A 20,196-nucleotide genomic window follows, 5' to 3' on the forward strand; every position below is an offset into this window, starting at 1 on the left:
AAGAGACCCGAAAGAACGGGTCTCTTTGTGTCATGCAGTCAACGACTCTTATTCCATGAGCTTCTAGAGAATGTAGCTCCAATGCGCTTCTTTTGTGGAGTATCTGCCTCGTCCAGTTCTTACGTCAGAGGCCAATCAGGGGGTTGCTTCAGACAACAGGGCACGTGCTTTTTTATTGCACGGTATAAATGCAATGTACAATTTGGATTTATATCGTGTCTAGATGCAAGCACATCTCACGGCACTGTACAGAACGAGCAGATTTATTTCTATTGACAGGAAGTTATAGTCATAGACAGAGGTTAAAAAAATAAAGGTCTTGAGCCTGGACTTGATACAGGGGCAAGGGGGTCAGCATGGACAGCTGGGAAAAAAATATTTCCAGACTCTGAAGGCAGCAAATGTTTATTCGGGGCTTCAACAACATAACCGTTTTGGTTGCTAGAGTAGAGAGTGCGTGCAGGAGTTTATAAAAGATCTCGAAGATGATGAGGTGAAGAGGCTTATTTAAGCGTCTCCAGAAATTCATGTTTTGCAACACTGTTTATTGTTTAACATAACATCAGCACCCAATGTCAACGTGCAGTTGTAGTTTTCGAAATAATTTCTCGTGAAAGGGCATTTCAGTGTTGACGAACGTACGTGCACAGCACAAAGCTTCACGGACAAAAGTTATCTTCTTGGTTCTTTCGGTAAAGTCACGTAGAAGGGAAGTAATAAACTGAAGTTTCAGACGCTGTCTCCCCGACAGACCTGGTCTTCACCTGAGGACGGCTGCTTGCGTTGTGGCCGAAACGTCGTGAGAATTATTTTATTATGTTTAATTTTTTGTTATTGTATTACTTCCCTTCTACGTGACTTTACCGAAAGAACCAAGAAGATGAATCTCTGCAGTCACTAAAGCTTTAAATCGAAAAGGACAAAAGTTATTTTACATGGTGCCTAAATCTCCCATAATTACTTCCATGAAGCCATGGAGACTCTAACATAGGTGTAAATATCACAAACAAACCAGCGTCAAGGACTTTGGATTGTACTCTCTTTTGGCACAAAGCTCACTGCCTGCAGCAATCACCTGGCGGTTCTCTGTGTGGCCCCGACTCAAGCCTGCTCATGGCCTCGCACCTTGAAAAGGTTCATCATCTTACCCTTGTGAAAACAACCACCAGTACTAGCACACCCATCTGTCCTGATCCCAGCAAGCAGCTACAGGCCTGAAGGGGGACACAATAACACACCATGGCTCATTGCATTTCTTAATTATACCCATACCAGCGCGATGGCCATGTCGTGCGGAGGAAAAGGGTCATAATGTTGTAAATGGCATTTCTGCAATAGAGTCAATGATTTATTTGGATTTTCATAGCAACGTTGGGCTAAAACATCTGATTAATGGGCCCAATTACCCTGGTCGCCTTGAAAAAAAATGCGCGCTCGTAAATCAGAGGCAATTTGTGAAGTAAAAAAAAATACATTAGAGTGTTTACATTGTTTTAATGTCTGAAATGACACATTAGTATAGGCGTTTAGTAAACACGTTTATGAAAGAGGCTAACTCACACTTGGTGGTATTTGTTTGATTTATACGTATCTTAATTTTTTTATGTAATTTACGTCTTTAGAGGTTTTACCAGGGCAGTCAGCCTGTAGGGTCTTAGAATGCAACCGTTTCCAATTGGGGTTTTCCCTGAATAAGTGAAATGGTTTTGCATTAATATGTTAAGTTTCCACGAGTCCTTAGTGATTAGTATATCTTTAGGCTAGCAGGGGAGAGCAGCTGCCAATCATACACACATGTGCCTGATTGTCCGAATATTCTAATTCGAATGCTTCGAGAGAGGTGATTTTTTTCTTTCACTGTAATAGTTTTTAGATATTTACCTCCAAACAATCTCACGTGCTTGCACATTATCAAGCTTTCGCATGTGTTCCTGACTGCAGCCCTTGCCCTTAGAGCCTTTGGTTTCTCTTTGAGAGAAAACTAGAACAGTCAAAACATATTTAGAAATGCTCTTTGGTTCTTTCGGTAGAGTCACGTAGGTGTAAGGTCAGCAGTTCTGCTGCTGTATCTGTTCCAACTGATGACAGTCGCTTGTGTTGCGATCGAAACGTCGTGATTTAATTTATTTTAGTTTCTACCTACGTGACTTTACCGAAAGAACCACAGAGTATGGATCCCTGCAGTCACGAAAACTTCAGATCCAGATATTGAGAAATATTAACCAAGTGACAAAAACATCAATGAAGGCTCTGTGTTCTTTACTGCTGTTCCTGGACTTGTGTCTATCAAGTAATCATCTATTTACACGGAAATACTGAGGGGAAATGTGCAGGCTAGGGCAAGGCACGTGAACTGAAAGGATGCTAGCCAGTGGTCGAGAATATTGAGAGTGGAAGTTCTAGGAGGAAACGCTGCTGAGAGGTCTTCTGCCTCGGAAATGTGGCAATGAAATCAACTCGTGTGCTGCTTTTGAGAGATGGCAACAGCTTAGAGAGGCCTTCAACCAGCAGTGGTTTATTCATGGCTTATTGAATCATTCCCCCCCCCCCCCCGAAAATCTTCTATCGGTATTTGAGTGTCTTGAACGAACTAATAATATTGTTAAAGTGAAATATTGAGGTAATATTAAGGTCATTTTGAGGTAGATATATTGGTCCGTGGTCTGTTTTGAGTGATATGCATGTATCAGGGTACATTAGAAAAAACATATTAGTCAAGCAACGACCTTAATTTCACATTTTCACCTCCTCTCTATTAACATGAATTTTATTAAATTTTGACTTAAAACTTTCGTGACTGCAGGAATTCATATTCTTTGGTTATTTCGGTAAAGTCACGTAGATAGAAGAAAATGTATACTAAAAAATAAAGTGAATACATTTTTTTTTTAAATAATCTAAACAAAAACAACACTAATGTAGACTTTAGTCTGGTTCTTAATCGGAGTGAGTGTACTGGCAATCGATAATGTAGACTGTAGCCTGATTATTAAGTTTGGTGAGTGTACTGGCAATCGATAATGTAGACTGTAGCCTGGTTATTACATTTGGTGAGTGTACTGGTAGTCTAGAATGTAGACTGTAGCTATGGTTATTAAGCTAGGTGAGTGTACTGGCAGTCTATAATGTAGACTGTAGCCTGGTTCTTAACCTGAGTGAGAGTACTGGCAGTTTATAACGTAGACTTTAGCCTGGTTCTTAACCTGAGTGAGCGTACTGGCAGTCTATAATATACTTATTATTGGTTCTTTCAGAAATACAAAATAAAATAAAAACAAAAACCCACGACGTTTCGATCGCAACACAAGCGGTCGTCATCAGGAATGGGCGTAGCCCAAACATGTCAGCAGAATGGGCGGGGCAGCTGATGTTAATGTGGCCCAAGTGTGTCAGCAGCATGGGCGGGGCAGCTGATGTTAATGTAGCCCACGTGTGTCAGCAGCATGGGCGGGGCAGCTGATGTTAATGTAGCCCACGTGTGTCAGCAGCGTGGGCGGGGCAGCTGATGTTAATGTAGACCACGTGTGTCAGCAGCATGGGCGGGGCAGCTGATGTTAATGTAGACCACGTGTGTCAGCAGCGTGGGCGGGGCAGCTGATGTTAATGTAGCCCACGTGTGTCAGCAGCATGGGCGGGGCAGCTGATGTTAATGTCGCCCAAGTGTGTCAGCATAATGGGCGGGGCAGCTTATGTTAATGTAGCCCACGTGTGTCAGCAGCGTGGGCGGGGCAGCTAATGTTAATGTAGCCCAAGTGTGTCAGCAGCGTGGGCGGGGCAGCTGATGTTAATGTAGCCTACGTGTGTCAGCAGGATGGGCTGGGCAGCTGATGTTAATGTAGCCCACGTGTGTCAGCAGCATGGGCGGGGCAGCTGATGTTAATGTCGCCCAAGTGTGTCAGCATAATGGGCGGGGCAGCTTATGTTAATGTAGCCCACGTGTGTCAGCAGCGTGGGCGGGGCAGCTAATGTTAATGTAGCCCAAGTGTGTCAGCAGCGTGGGCGGGGCAGCTGATGTTAATGTAGCCTACGTGTGTCAGCAGGATGGGCTGGGCAGCTGATGTTAATGTAGCCCACGTGTGTCAGCAGCATGGGCGGGGCAGCTTATGTTAATGTAGCCCAAGTGTGTCAGCAGCGTGGGCGGGGCAGCTGATGTTAATGTAGCCTACGTGTGTCAGCAGAATGGGCGGGGCAGCTGATGTTAATGTAGCCCACGTGTGTCAGCAGCATGGGCGGGGCAGCTGATGTTAATGTCGCCCAAGTGTGTCAGCATAATGGGCGGGGCAGCTTATGTTAATGTAGCCCACGTGTGTCAGCAGCGTGGGCGGGGCAGCTAATGTTAATGTAGCCCAAGTGTGTCAGCAGCGTGGGCGGGGCAGCTGATGTTAATGTAGCCTACGTGTGTCAGCAGGATGGGCTGGGCAGCTGATGTTAATGTAGCCCACGTGTGTCAGCAGCATGGGCGGGGCAGCTTATGTTAATGTAGCCCACGTGTGTCAGCAGCGTGGGCGGGGCAGCTAATGTTAATGTAGCCCAAGTGTGTCAGCAGCGTGGGCGGGGCAGCTGATGTTAATGTAGCCTACGTGTGTCAGCAGGATGGGCTGGGCAGCTGATGTTAATGTAGCCCACGTGTGTCAGCAGCATGGGCGGGGCAGCTAATGTTAATGTAGCCCACGTGTGTCAGCAGCATGGGCGGGGCAGCTGATGTTAATGTAGCCTACGTGTGTCAGCAGGATGGGCTGGGCAGCTGATGTTAATGTAGCCCACGTGTGTCAGCAGCATGGGCGGGGCAGCTAATGTTAATGTAGGAGAAAGCAACGCCAACGCAGTGGGTCTACACCAATCAACAGGGCCGCCAGGCAATCATTGCACCTCGCTTCACACACCCACGCTGCTGACGGTGGAGGTTGACAAGAAAACACAAATCAAGTCATGACCCAAAGTGGTTCATGACATCTTTCCAATGTTTGCTGAGCTTATAACCATCCTCTCGGTTGAAATTGTGTCTATGTCTGTATATATGGATGGCTTCATGAACGAATCTTTGTTGATAGCCAGTGGGCTTGCAAAGTACCATCGCCTTAGAGAAATTCATTTCGTGTGAGCCAGCCGCATTAAAATAATGATCAGCCACGGAAGAAGAATTGGTCCTACCGTGTTTCAAATCTGCCTTATGCTCACGAACAAGACATGTCGTTTAGTTTCCCCAATGTAACTGCTGCCGCAGATACAGCTTAGATTGTAGAGGCCGGGATATTGCATGTCAGGAATCTTGTCCTTCACAGATGGGATCAGATCACGAATTTTATGTACTGTGTTAAATCGGACCTGGATCTTGTGTTTGTTCATGATTATGGAAATATTTTTGGTTACTCCTGCTATGTATGGCAGGGTGATGGTTTTGATTGCATCCTCAGATGGCTCCTTACTCACGGTTGGGTTGATGGCTTTGCGGATTGTGTAGTCAGAATATCCATTCGCCTTGAGAGCTTGGTGTACGTGTTTGAGTTCACTGGTTAGGTGTTCATGGTCGAAGATACATTGAAATAAATGTAGCTCTGTGGTGTAGCGTTTTGATGAGATAATTCTTCTTTGATGGATGGTGGTGGGAATCAGGTTTTAGGTAGGCGTCAGTTTGGGTTATTGATTTTATTATTTTTATTGTATCTTTATTATTTTTATTCACTTTCGTTTTCATTATTAATTTTCTATCTACGTGACTTTACCGAAAGAACCAAAGAATATGACTTTAATTCTATTCTATTTCGGATTTATATTCTATTCTATTTCCAATCTCGTGCTGCAGAGAGAAATGCGCAGAAATATGTTCGACCATTTTAATAAGCGCTTTCATGGAGCCCGGCGATGGGGCTGTTCATCTTTAAGACTACCTATTAACGCACACCCTTTGATGTGTAGATTGCATTTGAATTGGTGTTTTAAGCTTAAAGTTGTTATTTTATCCCAGGTGAAAGAATTTTTTCAAAGTCAATTCAGGAAACTTCACGTGGTTTAATTTGAGTATATGTAAGAAATGATACCTATCAACAAGTGTCATTTGCATGGAATGACACGATATCAGTAGATCATTATCTGATGTGCTGTCGGGTTGTACCTTGTATTTTGGCGGCGTGATGTCTGACGTTTTGCTCCTTCTGGAACTGAACTGAGTTTTGGTGCAAGTGCTGGGAGTTCAGGAAACTGAATTTAGTTTCCTGAAGAAAGCTCCCATCATGTGGAGCGAAACACGAACATGGTGCCAAACAACACACGGTAGAAACCAGAAAACACATCAGGGAGCTGTACAACACAACTGCAGAAACCCACGCAGCTGTGATTACCAGTAGATTCCAACATTGCCTTTGGAGAGCAGTATTCTCACATACACCCCGAGTCTCTTGATACCCTGGCAGGGCCATATTGCTGTGTTATGCATTGTGTTATTAAGCCATCGGGGACTTTTGACATGTTCTGTTGCTGCAGACGAGACTTCGTTTGAGGCCGGGATTAAGGTGCAGATCCACAGCCAGGACGAGCCTCCGCTCATCGACCAACTGGGCTTTGGCGTCTCGCCAGGCTTCCAGACGTTCGTGTCGTGCCAGGAACAGCGGGTGAGTTCGGTGCGACGGCAACCAGTGCCAGGAATGCAAAAGCCCCCCCGATTGAACGCATCGGCACACAACCCGGGCACACGCTCAACATATGTGCGCACAAATCGTGCCGAGAGCTATGCGTGCGCACACATTGCGCCATGCTTACGCAACTCACGATCACAAACCCACACACACACACGCTCGCCTACACAAGCACACGGCAATGTACGCTCACAACAACGCGCGCGCGCTCTCACTCACACGTGCTCACAGCCGCAATCCAATACATATCCTGTAATGTTTTTTTTTACACACAGCACGTGACCTGTGTGTGTGTGTTCTGCAAACATTACCGTGGTGATGCGACTGACACGTAAGCCTCAGAGGTCTTTCTGCAGGGAACTCTTGCTTAGACGCCCTGTGTGTGTAACTAAGGGAAGGGAGAAGTAATAAAATAGCCACTCCAGGGGCTACTCATGTAATCCAGGCAGAGGTGCCTTCACGTGGATATAATGCGGCCCAACGTCATTCATTGCAGTATTCGACGAAGCAGGGGCTGAATAAAGAGAAGGTAGAGCCACATGGATCAGGAACCCCTGCTGGGCCACATCCTTCTTGATACACTCTTTAGGATCTGCCAATTGCAGCACAGTCCTCAGACACAAACACTGGGGTATTGTCTGAGAATAACTCTAGCCTCCTCGTGGCCACTTAGAATTGGCACGTGAACATGCTCAATATGGGTGTAACGTGGCATTGATTAAAATTGATTATCTATTCTTAATACTACTACGACTACAGTAAGTAGGCATTCTTGCTTTGCGATGTTTAGCTGTCTGAAACGTTATGGGGGTTTGAAGTACATGACATGAAACCACATCAGAGAGATGTCGAATTTTAAGCTCTCCATACTTGCTTCAAATTGAGTGTTTTTTGTATTCGTTTATGTTGTTTGTAATAGACCTACATGACCCATTACAATTAACCACATCCTGAAAAAAAAATGTTTGATTCTTTAATCAAGACAATTAATTGATGAACGAGGTGGTTTAATTGCTATACCCTGCCACGCTTACATTAACAATACTGAACTGGAACTATTTTGATGATGCAGAAATTGTTATGATGTTTACTTGCTGCCAGTACTCTGGCAAATATTTGTTGGCTCAGAAGAGCAGTGGATTATTTATATTGTTTCAGGCACAGACCCCACTTCATATAGATGTCTTCATTGGGCATCAACTTTACCATGTGTGTGTAAGTCGGACATTAAGCCAGGGAAATACTAATCAGCCACAATATCCAAATGTTAAGGTTACTGTATATTGTTATGAGTGTCCTGATTGTATTAAAATCACCATTCAATTCACTGATGATGTACAGTAATGCCATGTGATGATGATAATATATCACAATAGTATATTATTATAACGTGTCAATCCACTGCTGTATCAGTGCCTCCTCACGCCATATCGGCCATGAGGGTTGGTTGACCAAACTTCACCGCACTGGTCAGGACGTGCTGGAGAAGGGGAGAGAGGGCCAGGAATTGTTCAGACATCACATGACATCGATGTTAGCCTTGGCTGAGAATTTAATTCATGTTCGTAGGACTCAAAGAGCTGTAGCAACACTGCGCCACAATATTAGTACAGGGACTCCACTTATGAACATTCGACTTCCGAACTTTCAGAGATAGAAACAAACTTGTCCGTATGTCCAGTTGCCCGTTCGGACTGAGAGTTATACGTTTAACCGCTGCGCAATCATTGGCGGTGTGGAATCTACATCTGCAGAACATGAAAAGCCAATGACATCTATATCTACAGGAGATTATACATTTTAAAGCCATTCCCTGTGTTTAGTGTACATGCCCTACAACGTTTGGAATTGACAGTGAGTAAAGTTGGACTTACGAACAAATCGACTTACGAACAGACTTCTGGAACATAACTCGTTCGTAAGTGGAGGAGTCCCTGTAACTGAAATTAAAAGTATGCAATACTTAGGAGCATGAATTAGCTTTGAATGTCTGATTTTCCAAAAAATGTTGCCACTTATTCACCATCCTCAGAATCTGTTGATTGGAAGACAATTTAAATACAGTTCTTATGACCAAGTGCCTTACCCACCAAGGATGAAAACCCATTACACACGTGTTAATGCAGAGAAACTGTGTTTAACATTCCGTTAATTGTATATTAATCGATTTAGCGTATAATCAACACCTATTTAAATATAGGCTGAGGTTAAATTAATTGAAACATGATTAATCTTGGGTGTTTTTTCCAACCCTGGCGGTGAAGCGAACGGCCACTGCTGCCCGATTTCCACCAGCGAGTCTCAGCACCGCTTACGTGGCTGTAATCTTTTAACAAATGGAAAATTTCCATGCAAATTAAACAATTATTTATGGCCGTGTCCGGGTATATCTGGTAGTATGAGATATACAAGCGCACACACACACAAGGTTAGTAAACAGGCCTCGTCTGTTCAAAGGAAAAGTCTGAGAGACGGCACCTCGGGCAACTGTGAAATAGATATTTAAGTACGACCTGCAAGTTTAAGCGAGTTCGCACAAATATATCACTTTTAGATGAGTAAAATGAAACAAATCGCCGATTGTTAATTATTCTTCCTCGGGTTATGCATCACATCCTCGAGTGTCGATGTGCTCTATTTTCAGATCAGCTACGTGACTTATCAGTGTAGAACAAATAAAGCAACAAACATATCTAAATTTCTGTCAGCATTTGCAGATACAATTCCAGCAGGCCACTCAACAGAAATGGGCTGTTGGTTCTATTGATCGTCAGGAAAATGGGTGATAATTATACGTCATAGTTTGTTTTCACATTATTTTCTCCCTAGTCCCCGTATAACCTTCCCCCTCCCGCCACCGATCCTGTATTCGCACACCCCCCCCCCCATTCACCCCCTCCATCACTTCACTCACCATCCCGACAAATTGTATCCCATTTCATTCGTCGTAATTCCCACGTCCACAACAACAACAACAACGTGCCCTTTTCTCTGCCTTCCTGACCCTTCCCCCCCTCGCAGCTGATTTATCTTCCGCCACCGTGGGGCGACTGTAAGAGCACGCCCATCTCCTCGGACTTCTTCGAGACGTACAGCATCACAGCGTGTCGCATCGACTGCGAGACGCGATACCTGGTCGAAAATTGCAATTGTCGTATGGTGCACATGCCCGGTGAGCCATGTGTCCGTGCGTCCAGGCCTACAGAGATGTTAACTACCTCACCTGGTATACAGGAGGTCGTGGGTTCGATCCCGAGCCTGACGCCTGCTGTTGTATATTTGGAGTTTGCATGTTCTCTTCCCACGATTGCATGGATTTTTCTGCAGTCACGAAAATTTCAAATCTAGATTTTCTCCAGGTCCTCTGGGGTTTCCCTACACTTTTAGAAACATTCTAGATTTGAAGCTTTCGTGACTGCAAGGATTCATACTCTTATGTTTTTTCGGTAAAGTCACGTAGGTAAAAAAAATTTAAATTAATAAAAGTAAAATAAAACAAATTAAAAAAATTCACGTTGCTTCCGAAACGTCGTGAATTTTTTACATTTGTTTTATTTTACTTTTATTAATTAAATTTTTTTTAGAAACATGCGTTGAGAGTATTTGACTGATATAAATGTACACATGAGCTACCGTTTGTGGCCAGGTCGCTTCTGTAAAAGAGCTAGAAAGCTTAGTGGGCATTACCCGGTGAATAAAAATAAGTAAAGAAAAATAGTACAGAAAGACAGAGCCGAGGTCACCACAAATGGCGCACATGGATCGATGGATGAAATGCGCCTTACAAGTGTAAATTATCATTGTTCTTTACCATTGCCCTACTCCCCTAATGCTCTGTTGTAACCCTGTCCCAAGGCATCCTCCCTGCCCCACCTCTATCCACTCAACAGCATGGATTTGGTGCGCCTCAGTTTAGTCGCTTGGCAGATTACACGTGGTGGGGTAAAGTGTGGCTACTCACACCTCTTCCAAGACGTCTGGCCAGTGTGGAAGAGTAGACCAATGTCCCCGAGATGTGCTCTCTCGAGCTGCCTTTAGTGGAGGCCCATCCACCAGCAGTAGTGTGAGCGAGCAATTGCAGAGTTGCACCTTGAACTTAACAACTTGACCTTCTTCACACCTGAGCTTTGTGTGCAGAGCTGACCCAGGTAGGTGCTTGCTGACGTCCCACAGGATGCCCGAGCCAAACAGGTTGAACTGTGCGCATCAAATGAACAGATGCTAAACAAACAGTGTGATACTGGTAGGAACCTCCTGGTTACACCAGCCCACAGGGGATTATTGTGTCCGTCCGTCCGTCGTGCATCAAAAAATGGGAGGTGTGGGGCTGGGTTGAGTGGGGAGGGTTGGGAGGGGCTGGGTGGGGAGGGTGGGGAGGGGCTGGGTGGGGAGGGGAGGGTGGGGAGGGGCTGGGTGGGGAGGATGGGGCTGGGTGCCGGGTGGGAGGGGTGGGGCTGGGTGGGGAGGGGCTGGTCACCCCGTGGTGCCCTTATAAAACTCAACGTTTAACCTACTCACGCCGGCTTGTGCCCGCCCTCACAGTCGGCTATATTTGCGGAATACACCACGCCGCCGTTGACCCTGGCCATTGACCGAGCAACCCAACGTTCCTACCAGCTCCCACCGCAGGAATGTGTTGTGAATTTCTTTGTGTAGGCCCCAGAGCTGCACGTAATATATCGCCCTTACTCGCACGCCTTCCCGCTCAGCGTTGCTGCCGTGTGACATGTGTTCAGATGTGCCATCGCATAATTCCCTTCAATTTAGGACTCTCTCAGAGTCCCCCCACTCTTTGCTCACACAGGGACCAAAATGATGATTGATATATACGCACTCGCACACACACACACACTCCACTAGCATTACTCAGCCCGCCTCACAATGGAGAGAAGACGTCTCATCGGCATGCGTTGCAGTGGCGAGCGGTGGGCGAATAATATTGGTGGGGGTCATAAACCCGTGGGCGTGGGGGGAGCGGGGGGAGCGGCGGATGGAGGGGCAGTGAGCTGGCCGTACGTAGTTTAAAAGGTTTAAAACGAGCGGGCAAGTTTGTTCACGTTTTTTTTTCTTGTATTTATTCACTCGTGAGTCCCAACCCCACCGATCCCCCTGTAGACAAAGCTACCGCTGCGTGGGTCGATTTCCCTGTTGTTGACTCCCCCCCCCCCTCTGTCACCCGTACTCCAGTGGTAAGCCATTCAACCTACTAGAGCTCACTTGTGAAATGTATACCATTTTCAATCAAATTGACAAGTTGCCAGGAAACTCATCACCCAGCAGTCATCGTGGCGATTCGCAATGCTTCTCACTCGCAGCATAATCATGAGCGAAGGCATGGGGAGCACCATCTTTTTCACCATCAAATACGGCGAACAGACTGCAACTTACACTAAGAAACTGTTTAGCTGCGTGAAACAAATAACATTTTTACTTATTCATGCACTGGTCATGCATAAACCATGCAACTTTTTATGAATTATTCATGAACGGTTGTAATATTTCAGTCGTGAGAGCCCTTTTTCGTCACAGTTGGGTTTGTGTGGGTCATTCACACCTGCAGTTGCTTTCATTTGTGGCCATAGACAGATCAAGTGAGGGGGGGTGGGGGTAAAATCGGCTGTCCTACTGGTCGTTTTCTCGACTGTTAACACCCACACTTATGCTGCTTCCTCCATTAAAGGCCATCAAGGTATGTGCCGGTGCAAATTCATTTTGCTTCCATCGAATGTTTGTACCCCCAGGGAAACGAATATTCGTTCCCACCAGCGAATATTGTTTGTGGCTAGGTTTAGGGTCACTGTTACAGAAAATGAAGCAAGCACAAACTTTCGGAAGGGAAACTAAATATGTATTCCTCGGCGGCACATATATTCGTTTTTAGGGGGAACATGTATTTTTTACAGAGGAAATTCTCTTGAAGACCTCAGATTACTCTACTAATGCCACCCCCTTCATTAATCCCTCGATCCCCAACTCTAAAGGCAGTCTTAGATTAAATAAATGGTAAGACTTTATTTTTGAAGTAGTGTATCCATTTTACATGCTCATAGTCATGCCAACTCCAGTTTCGTGAAATCCGACTCGCATAGTAAGTCGAGAGCTGTTTGTGAGCACTCAAACTGCAGAACGCTCAAGTGCCACGCTTCCGGCGTGACACTCACATACTTCGGTGCTTTCTCACAAGCTCATGGTGATGCAGACAAATCTCGCGTATTTCTGGTTTGGGGTAAAATTGCTCTGTAATACCAAAGCATCATATTAGCCACAAATCTTTTTTTTTTAATTGGAGTCCACAAACACAGTGGCAATCCCCACATCTTCTACTGCACCCCTCCGCTACTGGCATTTCTTTTATGATTTTCAGCAACAGTACAAAAACAAAAACAGAGAATCAGATGGAGCACACAGTTATCAAGTGACCAATGCACATCTATAATACCATCTTCATCCCCAGATGGGATCTAGAAGGATAGACCCAAGTACCGTTGCACTAATAATATGGGAACCTCATTTGTCAGTAAAAATATGATAATTGTTTTTTTTACCCTTCTATCTGGCAAGAAAACTGACACCTTTTTACAAAGAGTCATGTTTGCATAGACCGCAATACCTGCAGTCATAATGAAAACAAAAGACATAACTCTGATAATGTGCATTGTCCTTGAAGTTGATTGGTCCACACCCGAGACAGCTTTCCTTAGAGCCTAGTCTCACATGGGTTGGACCAGATGACGCCAAAAGGCGCACAACTCAAAGACAATGCACCATCAGAGTATGAGAGCTCGGGGCAAGCATCTACAATATGGGAACCTCATTTGCCAGTAAAAATATGATAATTGTTTTTTTTACCCTTCTATCTGGCAAGAAAACTGACACCTTTTTACAAGGAGTCATGTTTGCATAGACCGCAATACCTGCAGTCATAATGCAAACAAAAGACATAACTCTGATAATGTGCACTGTCCTTGAAGTTGATTGGTCCACACCCGAGACAGCTTTCCTTAGAGCCTAGTCTCACATGGGTTGGACCAGATGACGCCAAAAGGCGCACAACTCAAAGACAATGTACCATCAGAGTATGAGAGCTCGGGGCAAGCATCTACAATATGGGAACCTCATTTGCCAGTAAAAATATGATAATTGACAGTGCATTTTATCAGAGTTATGTCTTTTGTTTGCATTATGACTGCAGGTATTGCGGTCTATGCAAACATGACTCCTTGTAAAAAGGTGTCAGTTTTCTTGCCAGATAGAAGGGTAAAAAAACTATTACCGTTGCACTGTCTGTATACTCGATAAATATGCCACTATCCAGTCCACCATACCAGCAAAAGAAACACTTTCCCAACTTTAGAAAGCTGCACTCTGTGCTGTTCAGTACAGTGAACGTATTGAGATGGCTCCTCTTGGATGAGGTGGCCAGTAGCGCTGCTGTGTGGGCCACCATGAAAGGGATATTACCACGGAGAGCCAACGTGGGTGGCCGTCCAAAGGGACATTTGGTGGTGCAGGGCTCAGCCCATCAGCCTCCTAGCGCTGTCCCTGGTACTGAGCCTGCTAAGGCGAGGCCTCGGTCAATCTGAGCCCATTAATCTCAGGGCGGAGTGCGTGTTCATCAAAGACTGTATACACTGACACACACTGACGCACGCTGCACATGACATTGGCAATGCTCAGTCGATACGCTCTGTAATGCCTGTGAAAAAGATGGCAGGTAGCGCAGCGCCATTAACAGCTGCAGTCGATACGCACGGTTCCCGTGGGCCTCGGTAATACCCGCGGAAACAAAATGGGGCCTTCTTGTAAACAAGCTTCATTTCGCTTAATAGAGCTGACCCGCACAGAGAGATAAATGTGTGCTTTGGTGCATAAACAAAGCGTGGCAACAGTGAGCGGCTGATGCATTGATAAATATATTTTAAGTAAAATAAATAAATTATCGTGTTATATTATGTAAACATTGAAGTGCATTGTCTATGTGCATAAATAAATATAACTCAAAATAATAAATCCATCACAGTACTTCATTATGAGAGTTAACAAGCAATTTGAACCACATAGCTGAAAATGCACTGCATTTAATCAGGCAAATATGGGTTAGAATTATATCCAGTGTCATCCTGACCTGCATTGCTTCAATAAAAGCAATGTACACGCGCACACTACACACACGGTGTGTGATTTTAAATAATTAATATTTCCATTTACATTTTAACCCCTTTTCAGTCCCCATTAATTACTTTCACAATTGCTCTTTTTATATGAATAATTATGGACCTTTAGACTATCTGTCCATGGGTTTTCTTTGCAATTTTCACCATAAGGTATCTGGATATAATATACACAACAATGTTTTCACACATGAAAGCTTCAGAGATTTTAAAAAACCCATAGGTCTCATTTTTTTTTCAATGACTGCTGTTCAACTTAGGAGTCACAATTTCCATCTCCGTTCTGCATGTGCCAGCTCGTGTTTCCGTAAATATTTATTTCTACTTTTTTTTGCAGCACATTGAAAATTGTGTCCACGTCAACCTTCACGGGGCTTAGAACAAAAATAGACAGGTGGTCCCACGGCTTAATTTCTCACCGAATATTTTCAGATCGTTGATAGGCTGGAGGTGTCACGTGACTGTGAACCACAGCCATAGCAAGAGGAACACCTCAGCCAAGTGGCGATATGTATGTACATTGAACTTCTTCCACACCATATCTTTCAGCTCGCTGACCCAGACAGATCTGGCTAAAATCAGCCCAAGGTGGTCTTCTCTTGTAAGGTAGAATCACATTCCTCCAACAACCTTGAGAAAATTCACTCCTCAATTTCACCTCCGATGGACTCTTGAAGAAGATAGGCAAAATGACATCTGTCATGAAATTCCCTCACTTTTCATCAGACCTGTTCAAATTCTCCGAGGAACAATATGGGACTGTGTCAGTATCCAGCCGCCTTTTGGCTTTGAGAATAATTGTTATCTTACTGGAATGTGGAGACTCATTGCTATTGCCTGAGAGTTTGATCTCAGATGCTGGGCATAACACTGCTGGAACAGAAACAGTGTGTGCGCTGTTTAACTGGCGTACATGAATCCTAGTTCAAACTGTAAAGACATTATTTTTCGAAGAAATCCAGTGCTCTTTTGTGAACGCTTGACTAAGCATATCTCACAGTTATATCAGTCGGGCGGGTGTTGAATCATAGTAAGGGTTTTAGTTTTTTTCAGACGTATGGTTTTCTTTGACACATGCACACAATATCATAGAACTACAACGATGCCTTTAAGGGAGCCTTGTGCAGATACATTGCAGGAAGAAATAAAATACTACGATTGTGTGCCAGCATTTCAGCGTCATTGTTGTATAATCACCAAGTGTGCCCAAATCTTGTACTTGTCTGAGATATCGACCTGGCCCAGTCCACACAATTGAAGCAACAGAGCTCTAAGCGATTGCTCCAGAGTTTCCCCGGGTTTTTATTGTCAGACAACCTTGAAGGGTGATGCAATAATATACACTTACATGGCGCTGTTGCTACCAGATCGTAATAGCCGTGGCACAAACAGAAAGCCCAGAGGCCCGTTGCCAACATTCATGATTGTTTCCCAAACACCGCCACTGCTCATTCAGCGGCAGTGGAATTCATTATCTTGGAGAGGTTCGACTCTGGTGGGAGGTTATATATAGCAGCGGACCTTGTCCTCCAGCTATGCCGCTGGCAATATGTGCCCTGATCCGTGCGGCAGACGAGCTGGGAATGTAACCAATGTGTGTGTCTAATTGCACGCGTCTCCATACTGAAACAGACGTGCGAAGCATTGAATGAGCAGGGGTGGGGGGGGAATTATAATTTGTGTGGGGGGGGGGGGGAGAGTCCTGGACATTTTGTTGGGGTTTGCGGAGTGCTGCATAATGCGGTTCAGCACTTATGAAGCTGATGGCCCCGCGTCCATGGGAGATTGTGGCATGAATTGACAGTCACTATCTCTTTTAAAATATGCAAATGTGCAACGGCAGATTATAGCTCTTCAGAGGATGTGTGACAGCTCTATTCTGGCTGTGCACATCTCTTTAGCTTATTGTCCACAGTGTTTAATCTGAAATACTTTTAAGTTTGAATGGTGATGGCCATCAAGGTCATTGACTTAATTTTCACATGTGAGAGCACCCGAACACAAAGAAGCAATGAAATTGCAAGAACATCCGGTATAATTATGCATTCATCACTTTGCACGGTCATGGAAATGTACATTGCAGGTATCACCAACAGAACACCCGTAATTGTTGCCACTCAGAATAAAATGGATTGTGTACGTAATAGGTATGTGGAAAATGTATTGTCCCTCCGTAAGATTATCATCACTGTTTGGAATGGAAAGTAACCGGTTATTGTCGGATTGAACGACTAGCCACTATCAAAGAAATGTAGAATTTCCACGATGGGGCCAATAATCTCAATGGAGATGAATGCTGAAGTCAGGAAGCAGGTCCGAAATTCTTGTAAGTGGTGAAACCACATTGATCGCTCGATCTGTGTGCCCAGCTCTTGAGCCTGGTGAACCTTTCACTTTCAAACATTTGACCTCAATAAAACAATTAATTTCTTCGCAGAAAAGTTCAACAGTTGCACCACAACTCCCATGATAAATGCCCTACCCGATGCGTGCACATTCACATTTGCGAAGGCAATTATGTATTATCTCGGTGGAGCAGAAAACATAATTCTATTGCAAAAAAAACATTCCAGCAAAGTATTCAAAGCTCTGGCGAGATCGCCTATAAGTCATTAAACGACAACAAAAAAACGAAGTTTAAATTGTTTTGATTAAGCCCGTCGTCGTTATGCTTGAAGAATGCCAGCAATTTATAATGACTACCAAAAATGTTGCCTTGGTATAATGTTTAGTCCACTGGACTTTCTATCCAGCGATTGCTAGTACGATCTTCTGGCGTGGCTGTTGAAACAATGGGCTAGTTTATTAAATCCCCCTGCCTCCATCCACCCACTAGTACAAATGTGTACACCACTGTTATTCCATCGGCAATTAGTGTGTGTGTGCTGGGATAACATGTGGGAACGCCAACCTCTTTCATAACATCTGTCCAGCGTGGAAGAGTAGGCCAACATTCCCTCTAGAGGGGCTCTCTGGAGCTGAACACTCGTGGAGGCCCTTCCACCAGTAGTATCATGGGCAAGATATTTCAGGGCTGCACCTTTGCCATCACCATGTGAGGAAGAACTCGCTGACCTCAACGGTATGGGACCACAAGCCGCTACGACACGCTGTGACTGATCCCCAGAGCGACTCATTTCTGTCAAAGATGAGCAGTAGTTTTATGAGAAAACACCTTTCATAACAGAAGTTTATATAACTGGAATGAGGTGTGAAATAAGTCATCAAAGAAGATGATTAGTTACGAGATTCATCTGTTTTTATTTATAGGACAAAATGTAAGAAAAACGATAGAGGCAAGGAAATGGCTTATATTGATCACAATTCTCCTCTGTGGACACCAACATAATCCCTTTTTTCTGTTGAGTTACAGCTACGGTGTGTTTTTGCCGATTGGAGAAGTGAAGTTTGCAAATAAATAATTTAATAGCTTCACTGAACAGCCTCATAAAGCGAGCTGTAAAACATTATAAAGGTGCTTCGCCAATCGATAAACTATATAAATTCTAACAATAATGAAAATAAAACAAGCTTTACGAAAACAAACAAAAGTAAAAGTAATAAAGAGTGTAAACTGGAAGACGCAATTTAATTTACAAGGAAGACATCTCTTAAACGTAATGCTGGTCATTTTTACTTGCCATAAATACCGCGCAGCTACGTGTGGTCCGGCGAGGACTGCCTGAAGGGGGAGCTGATCTCCTTTCATTATAATAATATCACAACTTCTACTTCTGCCGCACACGGTATTCATTCACTCTTGTAGAGAGAGAACGACTCAGAGGCGAGGAGAGGAACCACAGACAAGTAAGAAGATGATGAGCAGGCAGCCAACAATGTCCCAAGCTCTCTCTATATATGAAGGTGTTATCGGCCCATTAATGAGTATTTGCATGGGGAGGAAACCGGAGCACCCGAAGAAAACCCATTACATGCGAGGGGGAAACACGGTATACCATGCAATCCGTGCAGGTTGGAATCCACATGTTTGTTGTACTGCCTTCTCGTGGCGAGCCGGGGTTATGACACCTCGACGCCCAGTGGAAGTGAGTTTCAAAACATTTGTTTACGATCCACCAATCCTCGCCGTCTGAAATTCTGGATTACAGGCTTGTCACGCCACTGCTGCCAACGCAGAAAGACTGCTTTGGTTCATCATTTTGGGTGGCCACAGACATCATGTGCTGGACATTTATGTAACTAATTACAATTAAAGCAATTTTTCTTCTTGGTTCTTTCGGTAAAGTCACGTAGAATGGAAATAATAAAATAATAAAAATAAAACATAATAAAATAATTCTCACGACGTTTCGGCCACAACGCAAGCAGCCGTCCTCAGGTGAAGACCAGGTCTGTCGGGGAGACATCGTCTATTATTATTATGTTTTATTTGTATTATTTTTATTATTTTATTTAATATTATTTTATTATTATTTCCATTCTACGTGACTTTACCGAAAGAACCAAGAAGATGAATCCCTGCAGTCACGAAAGCTTTAAATCGAAATTTAAAGCAATTTTGATAGTGTTATGTATGCATGGAAAATGTATGTTGAAATTCCTTCGCACCGCAACATTGCCAGCTGTGCTAATCAGAGGTGTTATTAGAATGATGAGCTTTTATTTTTACTAGGATCTCAAAGCCAGCGTATTTTTGGTACACTTGTGGTTTTTTTTATGAAACAGGAGCCCTTTGAGGTTCTTGCAGCCCTAAGCTCTTGCTTAGATTTCTTGTGCCTAATGCCACCACCGCTAATGTCCACCTGATGAGCTGTGCATTGCTTTGTCCAATGCTAACGTTTTCTCAGGTTTAAATTTAACATTGACAAAAAAAATCTAAAAACTGCCTTAAAATGTAAGTGATTTTTTGTAGCACAGCATATTCATATTTTATTTAGGTGAGTTAAATTTTTAATGCGCAAAGCTTCGGCCGTTAAAAGATCTGGCATAGTTGTAGCATTAAATAAGTGAACAAGGCACGCGCGTGAACCCACAAAGTGGACGTATCCCACGCTTCAGTGGCGATTGCAGGAGACAAATGTGCAGCGTGGCACGTTGTGTTTGTGTCACTGTCAGATGTGGACAATCGATTAATTGAAGGCGAAAGGTTTTGTTGAATTGTATTGCAACCTGGATTCACTTCCACACCTTGTGTGTACCTGTGACCAAATCACCGTGATGAATGTGCCTGATCTCGTTAGATCTCAGCAACTAAGCAGAGTTGCGGCTAATCAGTCTGGTATGGAAGACTGCATGGGAATTAGTAGGTGTTGTAGGCTTAGGCTGCGAGGTAGCCAAGACATGGCAGCAGAGCAATGAATGTGTGAGATATCTGTGTGTGGAGTGGTATCCTTCTCATGTGCATTGGTTTTCTCCGCATAAACCCAGTTTCA

The 20,196-nt window shown here is 44.1% G+C and overlaps 1 protein-coding gene across 1 annotated transcript in view; it reads left to right on the forward strand.

Annotated features, from left to right (window-relative positions):
- Positions 1 to 20,196, forward strand: part of LOC144721133 (acid-sensing ion channel 1-like) — a 117,857-nt gene that overhangs the window by 85,058 nt on the left and 12,603 nt on the right. Inside the window, exons 3-4 of the mRNA XM_078598528.1 lie at positions 6,481 to 6,608; positions 9,654 to 9,804. Of these exons, the coding sequence (XP_078454654.1) occupies positions 6,481 to 6,608; positions 9,654 to 9,804 (279 nt within the window). The remainder of the gene's footprint in view (positions 1 to 6,480; positions 6,609 to 9,653; positions 9,805 to 20,196) is intronic.

Source organism: Lampetra planeri, chromosome 10, assembly GCF_965212315.1.
Source record: "Lampetra planeri chromosome 10, kcLamPlan1.2.h2, whole genome shotgun sequence".
Taxonomy (NCBI): domain Eukaryota; kingdom Metazoa; phylum Chordata; class Hyperoartia; order Petromyzontiformes; family Petromyzontidae; genus Lampetra; species Lampetra planeri.